Below are 19,721 nucleotides of genomic sequence, written 5' to 3'. Positions count from 1 at the left end.
AGATTTTTAAATGGTAAAAGATCAATATTAAGCTAAATTTCTAGATTTGATTGTGTATATTTTTTTAGTATCAACGTTTCGGATCACATTCCATGGTCTATCATCAGAATGAAAGATAGCAAGAGATGTAAAAAGGATATAAACAATTGAATCCGGAAACTTAATATTTATGATAGATTGTGAAAATATGACATCTCTGAAGAGCCCAATAATTTCACCTGATGATCACCTGTATATACTAATAAAATAAGCCATATTGGAGAGTCCTGGGTCCAAAACCTACCTTATCCATTTTCAGAAAGTTCCCGAAGTTTCTGAAGAAATAGATCCATATAATCCAGGACACAGAGACGTAAACAAAGTATAAACTAGAGATGGAATTGCCCTAAAAAAAATACACATATGAAATGACCAAAAATAGCTCTATAAGACCAACATATAAAGAAATCATACAACAAAGATGATCAAGAACAACCAATCCATTTATTTTTCATAGTTGCCTCTCAAAAGATTACCATTGAAAGGGAAATATTTAATAATACCATTATTACTTTTAAGAGTTCTGCTACTGAAAAATTCAATCCATCAGACCATCTGGATCTGAGTGGAAAAAATAGATTTACATGCTGAAAATAGGAAGAAATAAAGATACTATATATATACAAATCTTGAGGCGCAACTGTCCAAATAAAATGCCCAGTTGAATGTCGGATCTACAATACTCCATCAACCATTAACAGAAGGTATGTGTCCCTAGGCCCTGTAGTACTCAACAGAATAAGGCGCAACATTGTCTAATAAGAAAGACCTAATAATTTAATCAGAAGAATCATAGAAAGGCCAATCATTTTGATTAAAAAACAAATGACTGCAATTTTTTATAAAAGTACAAATATTCAACAATATTTCTGGATTCGATTGTGTGATTATTTTTTCCGATCATTCTCTTTTATCCATCATCAGAATAAGAGAGAGAGCGCATCAAACATCCATGCAAAAATAATCCCACACATCAAATGCATGAAATTTGATAATTTCATATGAATTGCGGAAATCTTCAATTCAAAAAGAAAATTACCCAATTCCAAGATCAAAGACAAAGATGCTTACCTTAACCACCACATGCTGTGAAATCCATGGCCATGGAAGGAAGAGAACCAGAACATGAGCTCTTCTGTAAGTTCCTGCTCTCTTCTCCTCAGTCTAATGGCCGTCTCTTCTGGTATAAGAGAGAGTCTGCATAACGGGCAAGTTGTTTGTTGGTGATCCAACCACTTGTCAAGGCAAATTCTATGGAAGAAATGAGAGCATGGCAGTTCCCTTATTTGATCCCCTTCCTCAAACTTACACAAACAAACGGCACATTCCCCCATCTGGGTATTATTTGCAGGCATTTCGTAGGGCACAACGGGGAGATTCTGCCTGATTTCATCAGCCACGGCGGGCAATTGGGCAAGCTCAGACCCCACACTTTCTGGAGAGGTTTCAGGGTTAGAATTAGAATATTCCCTCCTGAGAAGCTGGTTCCTCCTGCTATTTATCTGTACATTATCAGCGGCAGATGTAAAGAACAAACCCAGAATCCGCATAAGTGATTTGGCAAAATCCTTAACGGATTGGACGGAGAGAACCGTGTTGATTAAAACCAGCAGCCCAGTTGAGACACCAGAAAAGCTTGGAAAACCCATTACACCTGCCAGTATAATAAGCCTCAATCTAATGGAAGAATTGTTTCAGCACAAGGAAGAGCAGACCCTATTTTGTTGGATGTATTAAATGGTAAAGAGACCCCTGTTTTACAGGGCAAGGTGAGTGGTTTTCTTTTGGTAGGGGTCAAGGCCAAATCATGGAAGCTTCTAACCACTTTGAAAAGTTTTTCTTGGGACTGTTTGTCAAATGGGGGAATTTGGATCAGATCTGAATCGCACAATTTAGTAGAACTACATGAGGATGGTGACGATGTAAAATTAGGCGGAGAGGAGAGGTTTTCCAATCTGAGGAAGAAACGCGGAATATGATAATGGAGAAAAACTTGACTAGAATCTGGTATTAACTGTCTAAATGAAATTTTAATGGATTTTAAACTCCAGTGTGGAAAAATTTCATGAATCTCGTGGTAGAAAATTAGGAGGAAAATGCTGATACGGAATTATACCGTGTCACTAAAATCCAATTCGATCTTAAGCCGCCAGCGTGCCGTCCTTTCTCCTGTCCCTCATTTTCCAATCCCATGACTAGGATAATGATTTGAGTATTAATTCTTTAATATTTACACTACCAGGAAATTAAAATGGAGTCCGGCACGTTATTGAAAATTAAAACAGAGAAGGCAGGGGAAGAATACCTACGTATGTTACCAATTATTCTTTATTCATTTGTATTCACTCTTTCAATCATTATTTTATTTTAAATAATTAATGTAAGGTTTCAAGGTAGTTCAGCAAAGGTACCAAGTCTATGAGCCACCAACCAATCAATCACGGAAGGCGATCACATAGACTTGATCTCTAGTGGGCTCATTAAGAACCTTTCAACTTCATCTTTCGATTTCAATAATTAATTCTAAAAAAATTTAAAAGTATAATAAAATTTATATATTGATTAATTTATATATGAGTATTTGAATTTTTGTAGGAGTTGGTACATTTTTATTGGTAACTATAGTATTACAAGAGCATTTATGAATAAGTATTAATAATTTTTAAGGTGGTTGTAGTTGGGGTATTTTCAAGTAGATATTAGGTAACATTTTGAATTGACATTTTTTAAACCCATATACACACAACAAATCACACAATGTATGTCCTTAGTGCACAAGAAAATAGAACAAGGCTATAACTAGGAACCAAAATAATTGTCAAAAGTTGTTTAGGATTTGTGGGTGTACGAAGTTAGCTATAATTTCTACCCAGTATGTTTCCCTATTATTAAGAATAAATTGAGGTTTAATGATGAAGCTAGATGGTTTTAAATGAATTTGTAAAGAATCAAATCTAGACTTTCAATAAAAGAGGCTCCAACCTAAAATTCCTCTATTGCTATCATATAATTACAGGAATACCATAAGTTTGATATGGAGTCATTTTTCTTTTATCTTCCCTCTATTTCGGGAGGTGCATTTAAGATAGGTTCAATTGTAGGTGAATTATAAAAATAGAAATGCCCACACACACACATACATATTCTCTTCTATCATTTTTTTCTCCTTTGGGTATTCTCATCTTGATGATGGATCACTAAGTGTGATTTGAAATGTTGATGCAAAAAAAAAGAGCACACAATCCAATCCAGAAATACATTCCAATAATTTTAAAAAGTAAGTCAATTTATTAAAAATATGGATAAAGAACTTGAAACCGATAAAGAAAATGAAATAAATAATCAAGATACAATTAATAATGCACTTAAAAGCAACAAATTTGGCATTGCATTTGTTATCATGGGTATGGATTCCCCTTCCTGTAGTGAAATATTAAAAAGAAGAGGTAGAAAATCCAACTTTGAACTCACGAAACAAGATGGTGAAGCAAGAAATCAAACTAAACTCTTTGACTTTTTTCATGGAGGAAAGGGGAAGTTCCTTTCCACAAAGCAATGAAAATATGTGTGGAACGCCCCTAACAAACAATGGCTATTTAAATGTTAGCTAAACTTACTAAAATAAAAATTGTCATTATACAAGAAAATAGACTAACTAATGAAGAATCTGTCAAATATAGTAAGAAATTAGGTATATCAAAATTAGAGGGAACTAAAACATGGGGGGGATCAAAAGCATCCAAATCTTTGTATTCTTTTACCTTATTAGTAAATGTGGTTCCATTACCACTCATGGCAAACAAAAATTGTCTAACGATATTAAGATCTTATGTTAGAATCACACTAATAGACTCTACATGTTTGGTAGAGATTTCAATGCTATCTCCGACCTTAGGGGAAAATGGGGAGGCATAGAACAAGTAACTCAATCTATCAAGGACTTTAATGAATGGATTAACTCAAATAATCTAATAGACAAAAATCAATAATGGTATCTATACTTGAAATAAAAGAAGAGATGACACCAATAACATTGCAGAAGGATTGGGCAGGTTCTTATTTGTAGGGAATCTAGATTCCTTTGTGTTGGCCTAACTATCAAAAGTCTAAGGAACTAGATCGATGAAGGTACCAACATGACTAGTTATAATTCGATTGTCATTGATGTCGAAGTGAAGACAGAACACCAATCAGTATGAAGCCAAAATTGGTGAAGTAGGTGTTCGAAATATTTAGAATAACTAAGAGGGAGCGTGAATCAGTTGCTCAAGGTCCTTAAGTGTCATTTGAACAATTAAACATAAAACTCTTATTGTTCTTCTTATCATGTTGTTGCTCAGTCTCTATCATTACTTAGTCTCTACTATAAACCAAAATTATTGTTCCAAATATAACATGCTTTACTGAATATAAAATGTAAAACATAGAAAGCATTCAACACAGGTTTGACACTAGGATTTTTACGTGGATACCCAATTTGGGAAAACCCACCAACAACATGTCACCACTTTTTCACTCTTTCGAAGTGAGCTCTATTAGGTGCCAACCCTATTAAAGGTTACAATACACACTATTAAATGTGACCCAGTTAGAGGATTTAATCACCCTGTTAGGAGTGGCCTTGTTAGAGGACTTTTTTAACTCCATTTAGAATGTCACCTTGTGAAAGGATTTATACAAACTATTAAGTCTTTTAAATGATTGTTATTTCAACCTCTGTTAAAAGGACTTTATAACAAATTATTTATAATGATTAGAAAGAAAATAGTAGGGTTTCAATATGTATGATTACAAATCACTTTGCAAGTTCATATCTCTATTCAGTTTAGGTGTTGATTTACTGATAAGCTCTCCACTATCATTTATGTTCTTGATTCACTCAGCAACCCCTCAAGCAATTAGTCTTCCCCCTTCAACAACACTTAAGCCTTCTAGCTCAAATTTCACTTATCAATATCAGCAACATCTATGTAATCAATCTCCTTTAGCTTCACATTCACTCTCACACTTGTACATCTCTAATCCACCTTTCTTTGTATGTGGCAATCTCCTTTAGTTTCCTAGAAAGAATGCACCTCCACTAATTCTTTTTTTGTCATCAATATTTCTTGCCCAATTTGAGTCAATAAATACCTTCAATTCAAATTTATTACTTCTCTTGTAATACAATCCATAGTCTTCTGTACCTTTTAGATATCTCATTATCCTTTTCATTACCATCATGTGAATTTATTTAGGATTTTCTAAAAATCTAGCAACTGTCCCAACTGCTAATGTAATATCTAGTTTGCTATGAACAACATACTATAATTTTCCATTCATGGATCTATCTATGGTTTGGTTCACTTTAGTAGAATCATCATTTTTAGATAGCTTATGTCCTATTGACATAGATGTGCTCAGTAGCCTTGAATTATCCATACCAAAAGTCTTTAGTATCTCTTTGATGTATTTGGATTGAGTAATAAAAATACCAAACTTCATTTGACATACTTGTAATCCAACAAAGAATTTAAAAATTTCACCAAACATAGACATTTCAAATTCCTTCTTCATTTCATCAGCAAATGATTTGGATAATGTTTCTCTTCCTCCAAATATAATATCATCAACAAATATTTTAGATAACAATACTTAATTGTTCTTGTCATTCTTCAAATATAGATTATTGTTATCATTTGTCCTTTCAAAACTAATCTTTACCAAATAGTTATGTAATCTTTCATACCATGCTTTTGGGGCTTGTTTCAATTCATAGAGGGCTTTGTTTAGTTTACATACCATACTCTTATTTTCTAGATCTACAAATCCTTCAAGTTAATCAACATAAACTTCTTTCTCAAGTATGCCATTTAAAAAATGCAGATTTGACATTCATTTGATATACCTTGAAATTCTTGTAGGTTGAATATGCAAGTAGAGTTTTGACTCCTTCAAGTCTTGCCATGGGAGAAAAAGTTTCTCCATAGTCAACTCCTCCTTCTTGAGCATAACCTTTGCATACTAGTCTTTTCTTATTTCTTGTTACTTCATGATTCTCATTGAGTTTGTTTATGAAAACCCACTTTGTCCGAATGACATTTTTGTCTTTAGGTCTTGGCACTAAAGTCCAAGTATTATTTTTCTCGATTTGTTCAATTTCCTCATTCATTGCCTAAATCCAATCTTCATTATCTAAGCCATCTTTTACTACCTTGGGCTCAAATTCACAAAGTAAGCATGTATCATCTTTGAGTATCTTTCTTGTCATAACACTTGATTCAACATCACCAATTTGTGATGTCTTCTCACATATTTTGCTAGCATAGGTAGTTTCCTTCTTTGTTCTTCTACAAGTTCATCCTAAAAAATAATCTTAGGCTCATTTGCTCTTCCTTGTTTAGGGTCTGGTCCAGCTTCTGCATGCTCAACATTTTCTATCTGATGGTTGACATACCTGTCTATGACATGACATCTTTAGTATGTTGCCTGACACCAACTCTCTATTGCTCTACAACATTTCATGTCTACTGAGAGACTACATCTTGATTAGCTTGTTCATTAGGAGTGTCTAGAGCATCATCATCCATGTAGATGAATGTAATGTAGTCTTCAGGTTCTTCTTTACATGTAGTTTCACTTCTTTCTGCAAACTCGTCAATTATCACATTTGCATTTCCACAACTTTGTTAGTGTTAGAGTTCAAACAATTGTAAGCTTTTCTCTTAGCAAAATATCCTAGGAATATACCTTCTTCACTTTTTGCATCAAGTTCTCGATTCCTATTATCTTTAAGTATATAGCATCTACTTCCAAAGTTTTTGAAATATTTCACATTAGGAGCATATCCATACCACAATTTAAAAGGTGTAGCATTTGTACCTTTCTTGACTTGTACTCTATTCAGGGTATAGACAATATTACCAACAAAGTCTCTCCAATATTTCTTTGATACACTCTTTTCCATCATCAATGTCCTTGCACGGTCCATTATTGATTTCTTTCTCCTTTCAGTTACCTCATTGTGAGGAGGGGTCCTTGGTGCTGACATTTGTCTTTTAATTCCTCTGTCATTGCAGAATGTATTGAACTCATTTGAAATGAATTCACCACCTCTATCAGATCTCAAGCACTTTAGACTCTTACCTATTTCTTTTTCAACTCTGGCTAAATACCACTTAAATGACTAAAAAGCATCAAATTTAGCATTAAGAAACATCACAGTCATCATCCTAGAGTAGTCATCAACAAATAGAATGAAATACGTATCTCCACAATAGCTTTGAACATCAATGGGTCCACATAGGTCAATATGAATCAGTTCCAAAATATCATTAGAAGTGTAATTTTGCTCTTAAAATTAGACTTGGTCATTTTTCCCAATTGACATTGTTTACACATAACATTGCTAGGCTTCTTTAGTTTAGGAAATCCTCTTACTTTCTTCATTTTAGTGATATCCACTAAATTTTCAAAGTTTACATGACATAACCTCTTGTGCCATAACCAAACATCTTCTTGTTGTGCAAACAAACATGTCTCGTAAGATAGATCTAGATAGAACAAATTACCTCTTGTCTAATCACCACTTCCAACTAGCTTACCATCAACATCATGTATCTTGGCCTTCCTGTTGTGAAATTCAACTTTGTAACCTAATGTGTTCTTCTATGAAACACTCAACAAATTATAGTTAAGTCCTTCAACCCACTAAACATTGTCACATTTTATCTTGTTAGTCAGTTGAATAGTTCCTTTACCTTTTACAACACATGGAATATCATTACCAAATTTAACACATCCACCTTTGTATGGACCAATATCCTAAAAATTATCTTTATCACGAGTCATATGATTGGAGCATCCACTATCAATTATCCATCTATCACTTTTGTTTATATATGAAATCAATGTAGTTCCTCATCTTCATCAAAATCTACTTTCATAGAAATATAGACAACTTCATCATCATTACTTCTAGATTCATTATTAGTTTCTTCTTTAGCAATATAACAAGATTTCCTACCTTAGTCATCCTTGTTTTTCTTGTAGTCTTTGTCTTGTCTTCTTCCTTTCATCCTTATCTTCTCTATGAGGACACCTAGTAGCAATATGACCTACTTTGTTGCATGAAAAACATATAATAGGTAATTTAGCTTTGTATTTACCTTTTCCTCTTGGGTGAGTGCACCAAGATAGTGTACAAAAAGGGGGGTATAAGTGGACACCTTTTTTCTAAAATTAGGTAAACCTAAACTTGGACGAGACGTTTGAGGGTCATCCAATCAAAATGACAAGATATTTAAAACATATAAATTGTAGTACTCTGAATTTTCTTTATTAAACTACTATAGCTTTTTTTAAATGGATAAGATTATGTGGGTCAAACTCTGCGCACATGAAAAATACTTCTTGATTTTTTTAGAAAATATAACATAGTTGTTTTCATGTGCAGCACAAAAGACATAGTTATATTCACTATTTTGCACATCCATTTGGCAAGATGATAGTTAAGAATCATATCTAGAAGTTGTATATGTTTATGTAATTTTCTAATGAGTATTTTATTTTTTATGAATTATTGAACTAACTACATCCTCAAATTTTGGTACATGTTCATGTGTTGAGCATAAGTTACACCAAAATAATATAAAATAGAAACTTTTTTTTTAAAATGTGTATAGAATCAAGTGTAGAACAATAATATATAGTTTATTTTGAATTTTTTAAGTATATCAAAAGTTATTAAAATAATGGTAGACAAATGTCTATGAGGAATGTCAAGGCATTGCTAAAATAAATTAAAGTTTACCATGTTAATGTTGTACGAAAATGGAAAAGTTTATATTATTAGAAAGCTAAGAAGACATGTAAGATTATACTCGAGATTTTAGAGATACCCACTTCACCATTAGCAAACTTGATGAAGACAAAGATGAGAATTCATCTTAGAAGATGAAAAAATGTCTAAAGGAAAAAATTGGAGGGAAAACAATCTCCTAAACCTTTGGGTCATTTCCCTATGCTATCACCAAGCCATAACCCAATCAAGTTTCTAGGATTCAAATAACCCGATCGGGTTATGAAAATGAAAAATTGCATTCAAAACCTGATCTAGTTATTCAAAACTTGATCTGGTTATTCAAAATCGAATCAGGTTTTGAAGAACTAAATGTAGGCGAAGGCCATAACTTTCACATATAGAGTTCAATTGACTCCATTCAAAATGCAATGGAAATATATTGGATATCTCTACAACATGATGTAGATAAATCAATTCTATGTCATCAAAATATTATTTTCCATCAATTTGAATTAAGCATAATCTAAAATAGTAGTCATTATTTGCCAAATGCACAATCAATAGGTAAACACAAATGCTAACATATTTTTAATTCTCTCTCTCTCAAAAAAAATACACACACTCACTCACTAATTAATAACTCCTAATATATCTCTCTTACTAACTCCTAACCTCTCTCTCTCTCTCTCTCTCTCTCTCTCTCTCTCTCTCTCTCTCTCTCTCTCTATCTATCTATCTATCTATCTGTCTGTCTGTCTGTCTAGCTTGTTATCCTTAAGCGTTGTCTCTCTGAGTAATCCCTAAGCCCACTCCTCTATCTCTCTCCTTCTCCCTCTCCCTCTCCCTCTCCTACTCTCTCTCTCCCACTCTATCGTATCCCCTCCTCTCTCTCTCTCTCTCTACCTTACCCATCTCTCTATCACCCCTAATCCCTAACGCCTCTCTCTACATGAAGTTCCCACTCAAGGATGAGAGATCAAGGAGAGAGATGGGGGGGGTGGTTAGGTATTAGAGATCAAAGAGAGATGGGTAAGGGGTTAGAAAGGTGGGAGAGAGAGAGAGAGAGAATAAGGGATAGGAAGAGAGACAGGGGATAAGATAAGAGAGAGTGAGAGAGAGATGGAGAGAGTGAGAGGGCATTGAGCATGGACAAAGAGAGTGAAAAATATGGAGAGAATGGGATAGTGTGTGTGTGTGTGTGTGTGTGTGTGTGTGTGTGTGTGTGTGTGTGTGTGTGTATAGAGAGAGAGAGAGAGAGAGAGAGAGAGAGAGAGAGATGAAATGATGGAGAGAGATAGGGAGATAGGACATAGATTGGGGGATAGGATGGAGAGAGTGAGAGGGGATTGGACATGGACAAAGGTAGTGAGAAATATAGAGAGAATGTTATAGGATGGAGAGAGATAGACAGGGGCTTAGGGATTACTCGAAGAGAGACAACACTTAAGGGTAAAAAGTTAGAGAGAGAGAGAGAGAGAGAGAGCGAGAGAGAGAGAGAGAGCTTAGGAGTTAGTTAAATAATGCAAGAGGTTAGGAGTTATTAAGAGAGAGATATTAAGGGTTATTTAGTTAGCTAGTGAGTGTGTGTATTTGTTTTTGTGAGAGAGAAAATTAAAAATATGTTAGCATTCATATTTACCTATTGATTACACATTTGGAAAGCAATGACTACCTGTTTCAGACTATGCATAATTCAAATTTATGGCAAATAATAAAAAATTGAAACAAAAATAGGGGATAGGATGGAGAGAGTGAGAAATATGGAGAGAATGGGATAGGATGAAGAGAGAGAGCGGGGAGGGGGGGGCAATAAGATGGATACATACATACATACATACATACATACATACATACATATACATACATACATATATATATATATATATATATATATATATATATATATATATATATATATATATATATATATATAGAGAGAGAGAGAGAGAGAGAGAGAGAGAGAGAGAGAGGTGGGGGGGGGCTTATGATTACTTAGAGAGACAACACTTTAGGGTAATAAGGTAGAGAGAGAGAGAGAGAGGTTAGGAGTCACTTAAAGAATGCAAGAGGTTAGAATTTATTAAGAGAGATATATTAGGGGTTATTTAACTAGTGAGTGAGAGTGTGTGTATTTTTAGAGAGAGAGAAAATTAAAAATAGGTTAGCATTTGTGTTTACCTATTGGTTATGCATTTGGAAAACATTGACTACATGTTTCAGACTATGCTTAATTCAAATTGATGGAAAATAAAAAAATTTATGACATAGTATTGATTTGTTTACATCATATCAAGTATATATCTTCAATATCATTCCAAAGCATTTTGAATGGAGTCAATTTGACTCTAGATGTGAAAGTTATCACTTTTGGAGTAAAGCCTATTTTTATTTCTTCAAAACCCGATTGAGTTTTGAAGAGGTTTTTCATCCTTGGAACCTGATCAGGGTTTTATTTTTTATGTATTTTGGCTAGGCTAGGTAACCAAGCCTGACCACTTTTTGAAATTTTAAACAACTCGATGGGGTTATTGATAACCCAATCAGGTTATTAACATGTTTCAATTTTTTTTTGTGGTGTCCACTAAATTGTACACCACCTTGGTGCACACACCCTCTTCCAAATCATTTTGCAATGAGGGCTCCAAGTTCATCAATCTCATCATCAAAATTGTCACTGTCACTCTTCATATGTTTTCCTTTTCTTTTGCTAAGAACCAATTGTGACATAAAGGCAGATTCAATGGTAGCAGTTGTGTAATTATCAAATTTAGACATCTCAAAAGTAGTAAGTCTACCAATTACACCTTCTAAGGTCAAAGTGTTACCTGGTGTGCATCTTAGTTCTTGGATTGTAGAAACTCTAATGGCATAAATAGGGAGTAGAGTCCCCAATACATTATTTATCACAGTTTCATCTTTGATTTCTCCATTTGCACCATGAATAGCATTAAGTACTTCTTTAACTCTTGTGTAGTATTGTACTATATTCTCACCTTCCATCATTCTCATGTCATCAAATTTACCTCTTAAGAATTCATATTTTGCTTTTAAGACATTGTCATCACCTTCATATATGGTTGTTCTACACCATCACATGTTAGAGTAATGAAATATTTTCTTATTAATTAAATCATATTGATTTGATTATTAAGTCACTTATTATCTCTAGTTTACTTAAGCTAAACTTTAGTCATATAATAATTATTTATTTATTAATTATTATCATGCAACCTAGGTCAAATTCTTGTTAGGGTTTTGATCTCCTTTTATAAGGATTAATCTCTTTGTAATTTATTCATTCACTTTTGATATAACAACTTCTCTTTTTGCTCATCAAGAATGTCTCATCTATGGATCTGACAATTTCATCCTCCATAGCCTTTTGATTCTCTCTTCAGTGATAGGTGTTTGCATGCAGGTGATTCTTGGGAGCTGTAGATTTGATCTTTCATCAACTTTAACATGGTATCAGAGCTCCAAATCTTCATGCCCATGTTCTATTTATGAGAAGTTTGGTTTGGCTTTCAAATTTGTGCTTTTTCTTTTAGAGAGTTTTATTTGTCAAAAGTTATGTTGTATTGAATCTAAGGGGGTCACTGATTTTTGGGTCACTTTGAGCCCAAACGAACATCACTGTTGAGCTCAGATTGCATAAAAACCCTTATTTTCATATAAAATTTGTCTAATTTGGACACACTTGCAATTTGAAGCTAAAATTTTTTACTCCCAAATTGGACATGTTTGCTGACGCAGTGATTTTCTAATTATTTTTTGCACATTTCCCTAGAAGGTAGTTTTCAAATGTTTGGTACAAAAATTAAGATTTTTTGGTTTGAAAATTGAGATTCTTGGCATGTTGCCCGTAGCGATGATTTTTAGAATTTTTTGCATATTTCCCAAGGCAGAGATTTCCTAATTTTGGCACACAAATTAAGATTTTGGTATGTTTCTCGAGGCAGTGATTTTCTAGATTTTGGTATGTAAATCGAGATTTTGCACATTTCCTGAGGTGGTAATTTTGTGATTTTTGGCACAAAAATCAATTTTTTGGGCATGCAAATCAAGATTTTTGTGCACACAAATTGAGACAATTTTGGTACAAAACTACATGCTTCCCAAGGCCAATTTTGGGGCTGGTTGGCACACTTTTATGGTATTTTGCATAGATCTTGAGGTAGTGATATTTTTGCCCTTCTAGTGCTTTTTTGAGCTACATATGGTTTTTTGGTCATAACTTGCTCATCTAGACTCTACTTTTCGATCTGAAAGAAGCATAGGAAAGTTGATTCTGAGGCTATCGTGATGGTTAGTTTATTTGGACTTTCGATATTGTTTGGTTGCCCGTTTATATAGTCAAAGTTAGGACTCCTCTTTTGCACTCTGGAAGACATTTTGAGACATTCTATTTTCCAAATTTTGCTCCAAGCACATCCCATTCAATTTTTTGCTTTTTTGCATTCTAATGGATATTTTGGTTGTTTTAGGTCTAGGAATCATATTTGTTGTTTGAGATGATTTTTCATGGGTTGTACTATCTATTTTGTTGGCCTTATTTCTCTTTTGGTCTTTGTTGACATCCTTTTGTAGTTTTTTTGCAAACGCACTGAGATAAAGTATCACTGTATTGCATTTTGGGATCTTGCACATCTTTGTATTTTGTTATACTCACACTACATTATAAAGTGCCATGGGGGTTTCATGTTGGTCATATTCATCATCTTCTTCTGTCAAGTGAGTGTTCCTTACATGACATTAGCCTAATGATGTGTCAATGACACATGTCATTATTGGTGTTTGTACTTCTTCTACACTCTCGATATTCCTAGTTCTTCTTTCTACAAGAGATATTGCATTCAATTTTAGTGTTTATGTCTTACCTCTTAGTATTATAGGGGGGTTATGTTGGTTCTATTTCTTTCTTGGTTCAATGGAGTGAGCTATATATTTAGTATTTGATCCTATGTATTAGGCAATTGTAGTGGTTGGATACCTATGCATTTCGGTGAGATGGATCATTTACCATATAGATATTCTTGCATTCCTATTTTTGGAGGCTATGAAAATACCTTCCATCTTTAATTGATCACCTCTTCAAACTTAGTCTTTTCTACCTAGTCATATTCTATATAGTGGAGGTTCTTCATATCAACGATTATTTTTGACAGAGATTTGCATAGATTTTCAGATTTGTGACTTTCAAAGGATTTTTAATTTTTTTAGAAGCTTGGAGATTGCATGGGCATTAAAGAAGGAATTAAACAAGCACTCCATCTAAAATGTTCCACAACTCTTGCATCCAAAAATATGACCCCCACACATAAAAATACTAAATAAATAGACAACGCATGATTATTTCCTTATATCCAAATTTTTTCCCCTTATGTGTTTTTTTTAATTTCAAACACATGCCCAAAAATTTTATTGGCCATCAAATTTTTATTCCATCTCTCACTTTCTTGCTTTGATGAGTTTTGTCTTTTTTCGGCAGAAGACTACTTTTCTGATGAACTAGATTATTCTTCCAGTAACTGGGTCATTTTTTTGGCAATTTTTTGCCTCAACAACCATTTGACTATCAAATTTGTGTTTGTCACTTACTAATGTTAGTACTGCATCAGCAATCTTGCCACCCATTCTAGCTCTGTTTGGACCTACCTTCATATTTTTGCTCATATTTCATGGAAATGGGCTCTATTTTTTGTAAATAACATATCGACGAAAATATAGTTCTGAGTCTATCATAGTGGTACATGCATTTTTTTTTTTAATACTTTTTGGATAGATTTTTCTGCTGTCAAAGTTAGGATTTTGTTTTTGCACTATAGGAGACATATATTGAGCATCTAATCTCCGATTTAGGAATTGTTTATATCATTCAAAAATTATTTTAGAGATCTTTCCAGTGATGTTGGTTGTTTTTCTAGATTCTCCTATAGGCACATTCTATTCAATTTTTTTTTAAATTTTGCATTTTGGTGTAAATCTTGGTTGTTTTAGGTCCAGGGATTAATTTTCTTACTTTAGATGATTCATCATGGGTTGTACTATCTATTGTATTAGCCTTACATCTCTTTTGGTCTATTTAGACATCATTTTTATGCATTCTTGCAAATGCACTGACATAAAGTACCATATTGCATTTATATTTTTATTTCAGTTGGTTTTCCTTTTTTGCCTTCTAATTCAAGCAGTGTCATTTGAGGACACTCATAAAAATTACTATATTCTTGAGATTCATATATCTTGTGCCTTATTGAACATGCACTACTACAATTAAAGTGCCATGGGAGGTTGATGTTTTTTCTTTGTTTGCTATCTTCTTTTGTCTAGTGAGTGTCCCTTCTGTGACATTAGCCTCATGACGTCTAAAATTGATCACCTTAGTAAACACATATGTACTCTTTTGTGCACCTTAATTGTGGTTCCTTGACGTGTATTTATTTTGGCCCACTTGTCCAATTTATTGTCACCTTGCCCTTGTCTGCATTAGGGAGGGTTCTTCAATTATTTCTTATGCTTCCTTGGTTCGATAGAGTGAGATATGTGTTCAGTATTTGTTCCTCTATACTAAGTGGATGTAGTGGCTAGGTACCTATGCATTTTGGTGAGATGGACCATTTACCATATATACACACTTCTTTTTGTTCCTACTTTAATTGTAACCTTCCATGTTTAATTGATCATCTCTTTAGTGTTTGGTGTTTCATGTCATCTATGTCATCAAGGTTAGTTGTTTCCCTTTGTGTGCCTCCTAATTTGATGTAGATTATAGTCTTATCTACCTTGTCAAGTTCTTTTTTAGTGGAGGCTCTTCAAATCAGTAGTTGCTTTTGATAGAGCTTTGTAGCTTCTACATGCTTCAATGGTGTTCTTCATGATCACCTTTTGTTCATATCTTCTGGGACATGCCCTAGTTTGGAGGCTTCTGTAGTCCTTCACTAGTTCTTTTTATCATTATTTCCATCTTTGGAGTAGGGTTTTTCCCATATGGTTTTCTCTATTTCTCCTATTTTCAGAGATTTGGTTGCGCTTGGGTGCCTCATCAAGCTCTGTTGCTGGGATCCAATTTTCTTTTAGCAGTAGTTTCTAGGTTTTTAGCTACTCCTTGAGTTTATCTTAAGGGGGGTGTTAGAGTAATAAAGTATTTTCTTATTAATTAAATCATATTGATTTAATTATTAAGTCACTTATAATCTTTAGTTTACTTAAGCTAAACTTTAGGCATATAATAATTAATTATTTTATTAATCATCATCATGCAACCTAGGTTAGATTCTTGTTAGAGTTTTGATATCCTTTTGTAAGGATTGATCTCTTTGTAATTTATTCATTCACTTTTGATATAGCAATTTCTCTTTTTTCTCATCAAGAATGTCTCATCCATAGATATGGCAATTTCAGCCTCCATAGCCTTTTGCTTCTCTCTTCTATGATAGATGTTTGCATGTAGGTGATTCTTGGGAGTTGTGGAGTTGATCTTTCATCAATTTCAACCTGGTATTATCATGCAACCTAGGTTAGATTCTTGTTAGGGTTTGATCTCATTTTATAAGGATTGATCTCTTTGTAATTTATTCATTCACTTTTGATATAGCAATTTCTCTTTTTTCTCATCAAGAATGTCTCATCTATAGATATGGCAATTTCAGCCTCCATAGCCATTTGCTTCTCTCTTCTATGATAGGTGTTTGCATGTAGGTGATTCTTGGGAGTTGTGGAGTTGATCTTTCATCAATTTCAACCTGGTATTATCATGCAACCTAGGTTAGATTCTTGTTAGGGTTTGATCTCCTTTTATAAGGATTGATCTCTTTGTAATTTATTCATTCACTTTTGATATAGCAATTTCTCTTTTTGCTCATCAAGAACGTCTCATTTATGGATTTGGCAATTTCAACCTCCATAGCCTTTTGCTTCTCTCTTCTATGATAGGTGTTTGCATACAGGTGATTCTTGGGAGCTGTGGAGTTGACCTTTCATCAACTTCAACATCATAATCTTTTAAGTCATCAAAATCAGCATAACTTAGAGCTGAGGCAATCTCCAACATTTATTGGTTATGTTCTTGCCTTTGCTTAAGTTGATCAGCTATCAGATGAGTAGTTGTTACCTAATTCACATAATCAATGTCCAAAAAATTGATAGCAACATCACTGATGTTGGATCTATGCAACCTCATCAAGGTTTTCCATGCAAGAAAATTCTCCTTGTTCAATTTAGGTATATCTCTCTTGTGAGTCATGATCTTGATCTTTGGCACTAAGCTTTGATGCCAATTATTAGAAATGTTTAGAATAACTGATGGGGGGGTGGGGGGGAGAATCATTTACTCAAGGTCCTTAAGTATTTGAATAATAAAACATAAATCTCTTACTCTTCTACTTACCCTATTGTTTCTCGTTCTCTACTATAAGCCAAAATTATTGTTCCAAATATAACATGTTTTGCTGAATTTAGAATTTAAAAAATATAAAGCATTCAACATGAGTTTGAAACTAAGATTTTTACATGGAAACCCAATTTGGGAGAAACCACCAGCAACATGTCACCACTTTTTCACTCTTTTGAAGGGAGATCTATTAGGAGCCAACCCTATTAAAGGTTGCAATACACACTATTAAATGTGACCTGGTTAGAGGATTTAATCACCCTGTTAGGAGTGGTCTTATCAGAGGACTTTGATTATTCTATTTAGAATGTCACCTTTTGAAAATATTTACACAGACTGTCAAGTCTTTCAAATGATTGTTAGGTCAACCTCTGTTAAAAGGATTGCAATAGAAATTGTTTACAATGATTGGAAAGAAAATAGTAGGGTTTCGATCTGTATGATTACAACTTACTTTTCAAGTTCAGATATTTGTTTAGTTTAGGTGTTGACTCACTAATAAGCTCTCCATTATCATTTATGTTTTTGATTCACTCAGCAACCCTTCAAGCAGTCAATCTTCTCCCTTCAACAACACTTAAGCCTTCAAGCTCATATTTCACTTATCAATATCAGCAACATCTACATAAGCAATCTACTTTAGCTTCACATTCACTCACACTAGTGCATCTCTAATCCACCTTTCTCTGTATGCCTCTCTTCACATGTACACTTTTTTTTCTTGTACTGGCACTCACACCTCTTTAAATAGGAAATTCTTGCTTTACCCTTTCCCACAATTTCCATAAATCTTAGAGTTTATGATCAGGTTCAACACAATTCATTGTATCTATCCATCTTCTTGATCTTTCTCTAGAAACTTCTCTAAAATCCATCTGTTAAGTCTTAACCTAATCCTCACCTTGAATTTAATGATCCAACTCATCAATCTTATCTTCAACATGGTTTACATCTCCCAAGAAATAAACTGAGTCAACTAGGAATCATGATTTCCTCAAATTCATTCTCAAGAGTTTTACTTGGCAATTACTAAGTTATGACACTCGGTCATCACTTAACACTTGGTTGTTATAAAAATTTGTGGCTTGGCATTGACTAGCTTGCTCGATTGATACTAACACTCAGTCAACACTATATTTTCTCGGCACTTACTGTGGCTCAATTGACACTAGCATCACTCGACATTCCTTAACCATTTACTCTATTGCTTAGCTTGGCTTAACTTTCTTGACATAAACAATCACTTTTCTTTATCAAAGTCTATCTAATCAAATGTCCATTGTAACTTCATTTTCCATAACTCAACCTTTCCTCTAGGTGCTATTGTTATGAGAAATTTCTCAAATCCTCTTCATCAATCAAATAGATATGAAATTTAGATTAGGTAGCAATATGTCTTATCAATACATTTGACATCAATGACAAAACAACAATTGTTCCCATTAGGAATCACGATTTCCTCAAATTCATTCTCAATATTTTTACTTTGCAATTACTAAGTTATGACACTTGGTCATCACTTAACACTTGGTTGTTGTAAAACTTTATGGCTTAGCATCAACTATCTTGCTTGATTGATACTAACACTTGGTCAACGCTATATTTTCTCAGCACTTACTGTGGCTCAGTTGACACTAGCATCACTCAACATTCCTTAACCATTTACTCTATTGCTTAGCTTGGCTTAAATTTCTTGACATAAACAATCACTTTTCTTTATCAAAGTTTATCTAATCAAATGTCCATTGTAACTTCCTTTTCCATAACTCAACCTTTCCTCTAGATGCTATTGTTATGAGAAATTTCTTAAATCCTCTTCATCAATTAAATAGATATGAAATTTAGATTAGGTAGCAATATGTCTTATCAATAGATTTGACATCAATGACAAAACAACAATTGTTCCAATTGTAAGTTTCCAACAGTAGGTTGAGTACACAAGTGTCACTCCACTCCATAGGTGTAAGCAGAGAAATAAGTACAAAACAAGTAGAGGAAATCAAGAGAAATATCATGCTTAGAAAAAATCATACTAAGTACATATGGATATGAAGAAATATGTCAATGAAATAAACATGGTAGTGTGATTGGTTGTCACGAAGAAAGATTTGATCCACATCACTAGGATGAAGTGCAGAAGAAAGATACTTGTGACTAACATGTCATGAAGTAGGTGGATTGCACTTGACATCCCAATTAATGGATTTGGTACTATCACATCAAGGATAGATAAAGGAATTCAAATTTGAATTCTTTCTAAAGGAGTAAGCTATCAAATTCATAGCACATTTGTGACTTCTTTTCCTACAAAGTATATCTAACAAGAAAGGTGCAAGAAAGTGACCTTAGTACATGCCAAACATAGGCTAGATAATTCATTTTTTGAATTCTTGAAGTGTGGATTATAGCCAAGTAATTAAGGAGCATATAAAAGAATGTTACTTTAGGAAATAAGGTTGGATTCCACATTGATAAGAAAAATACCAATGACCTGGGCTAACTGTCATCTTG

At 33.6% G+C, this 19,721-nt stretch overlaps 1 protein-coding gene across 1 annotated transcript; it reads right to left on the bottom strand.

Annotated features, from left to right (window-relative positions):
- Nucleotides 1–461: 461 nt before the first annotated feature.
- Nucleotides 462–1,769, bottom strand: LOC149536739 (putative E3 ubiquitin-protein ligase XERICO). Its single transcript, XM_089803779.1, has 2 exons — nt 1,111–1,769; nt 462–760 (listed from the first exon to the last, which is right to left on the bottom strand). The coding sequence occupies exons 1-2, from the start codon at nt 1,686–1,688 to the stop codon at nt 754–756; spliced, it is 585 nt and encodes a 194-aa protein (XP_089659905.1). The 5' UTR covers nt 1,689–1,769; the 3' UTR covers nt 462–753.
- Between the last annotated feature and the right edge of the window lie 17,952 nt (nt 1,770–19,721).

This window comes from Cupressus sempervirens, chromosome 10 (assembly GCF_028749045.1).
Source record: "Cupressus sempervirens isolate cs-2001-9-10 chromosome 10, ASM2874904v1, whole genome shotgun sequence".
NCBI lineage: Eukaryota > Viridiplantae > Streptophyta > Pinopsida > Cupressales > Cupressaceae > Cupressus > Cupressus sempervirens.
This window is presented reverse-complemented; position numbering and strand designations above follow the sequence as displayed.

Coding starts and splice junctions, on each gene's coding strand:
- LOC149536739 (XM_089803779.1), bottom strand. CDS start 1,688: ATGGGTTTTCCAAGCTTTTCTGGTGTCTCAACTGGGCTGCTGGTTTTA.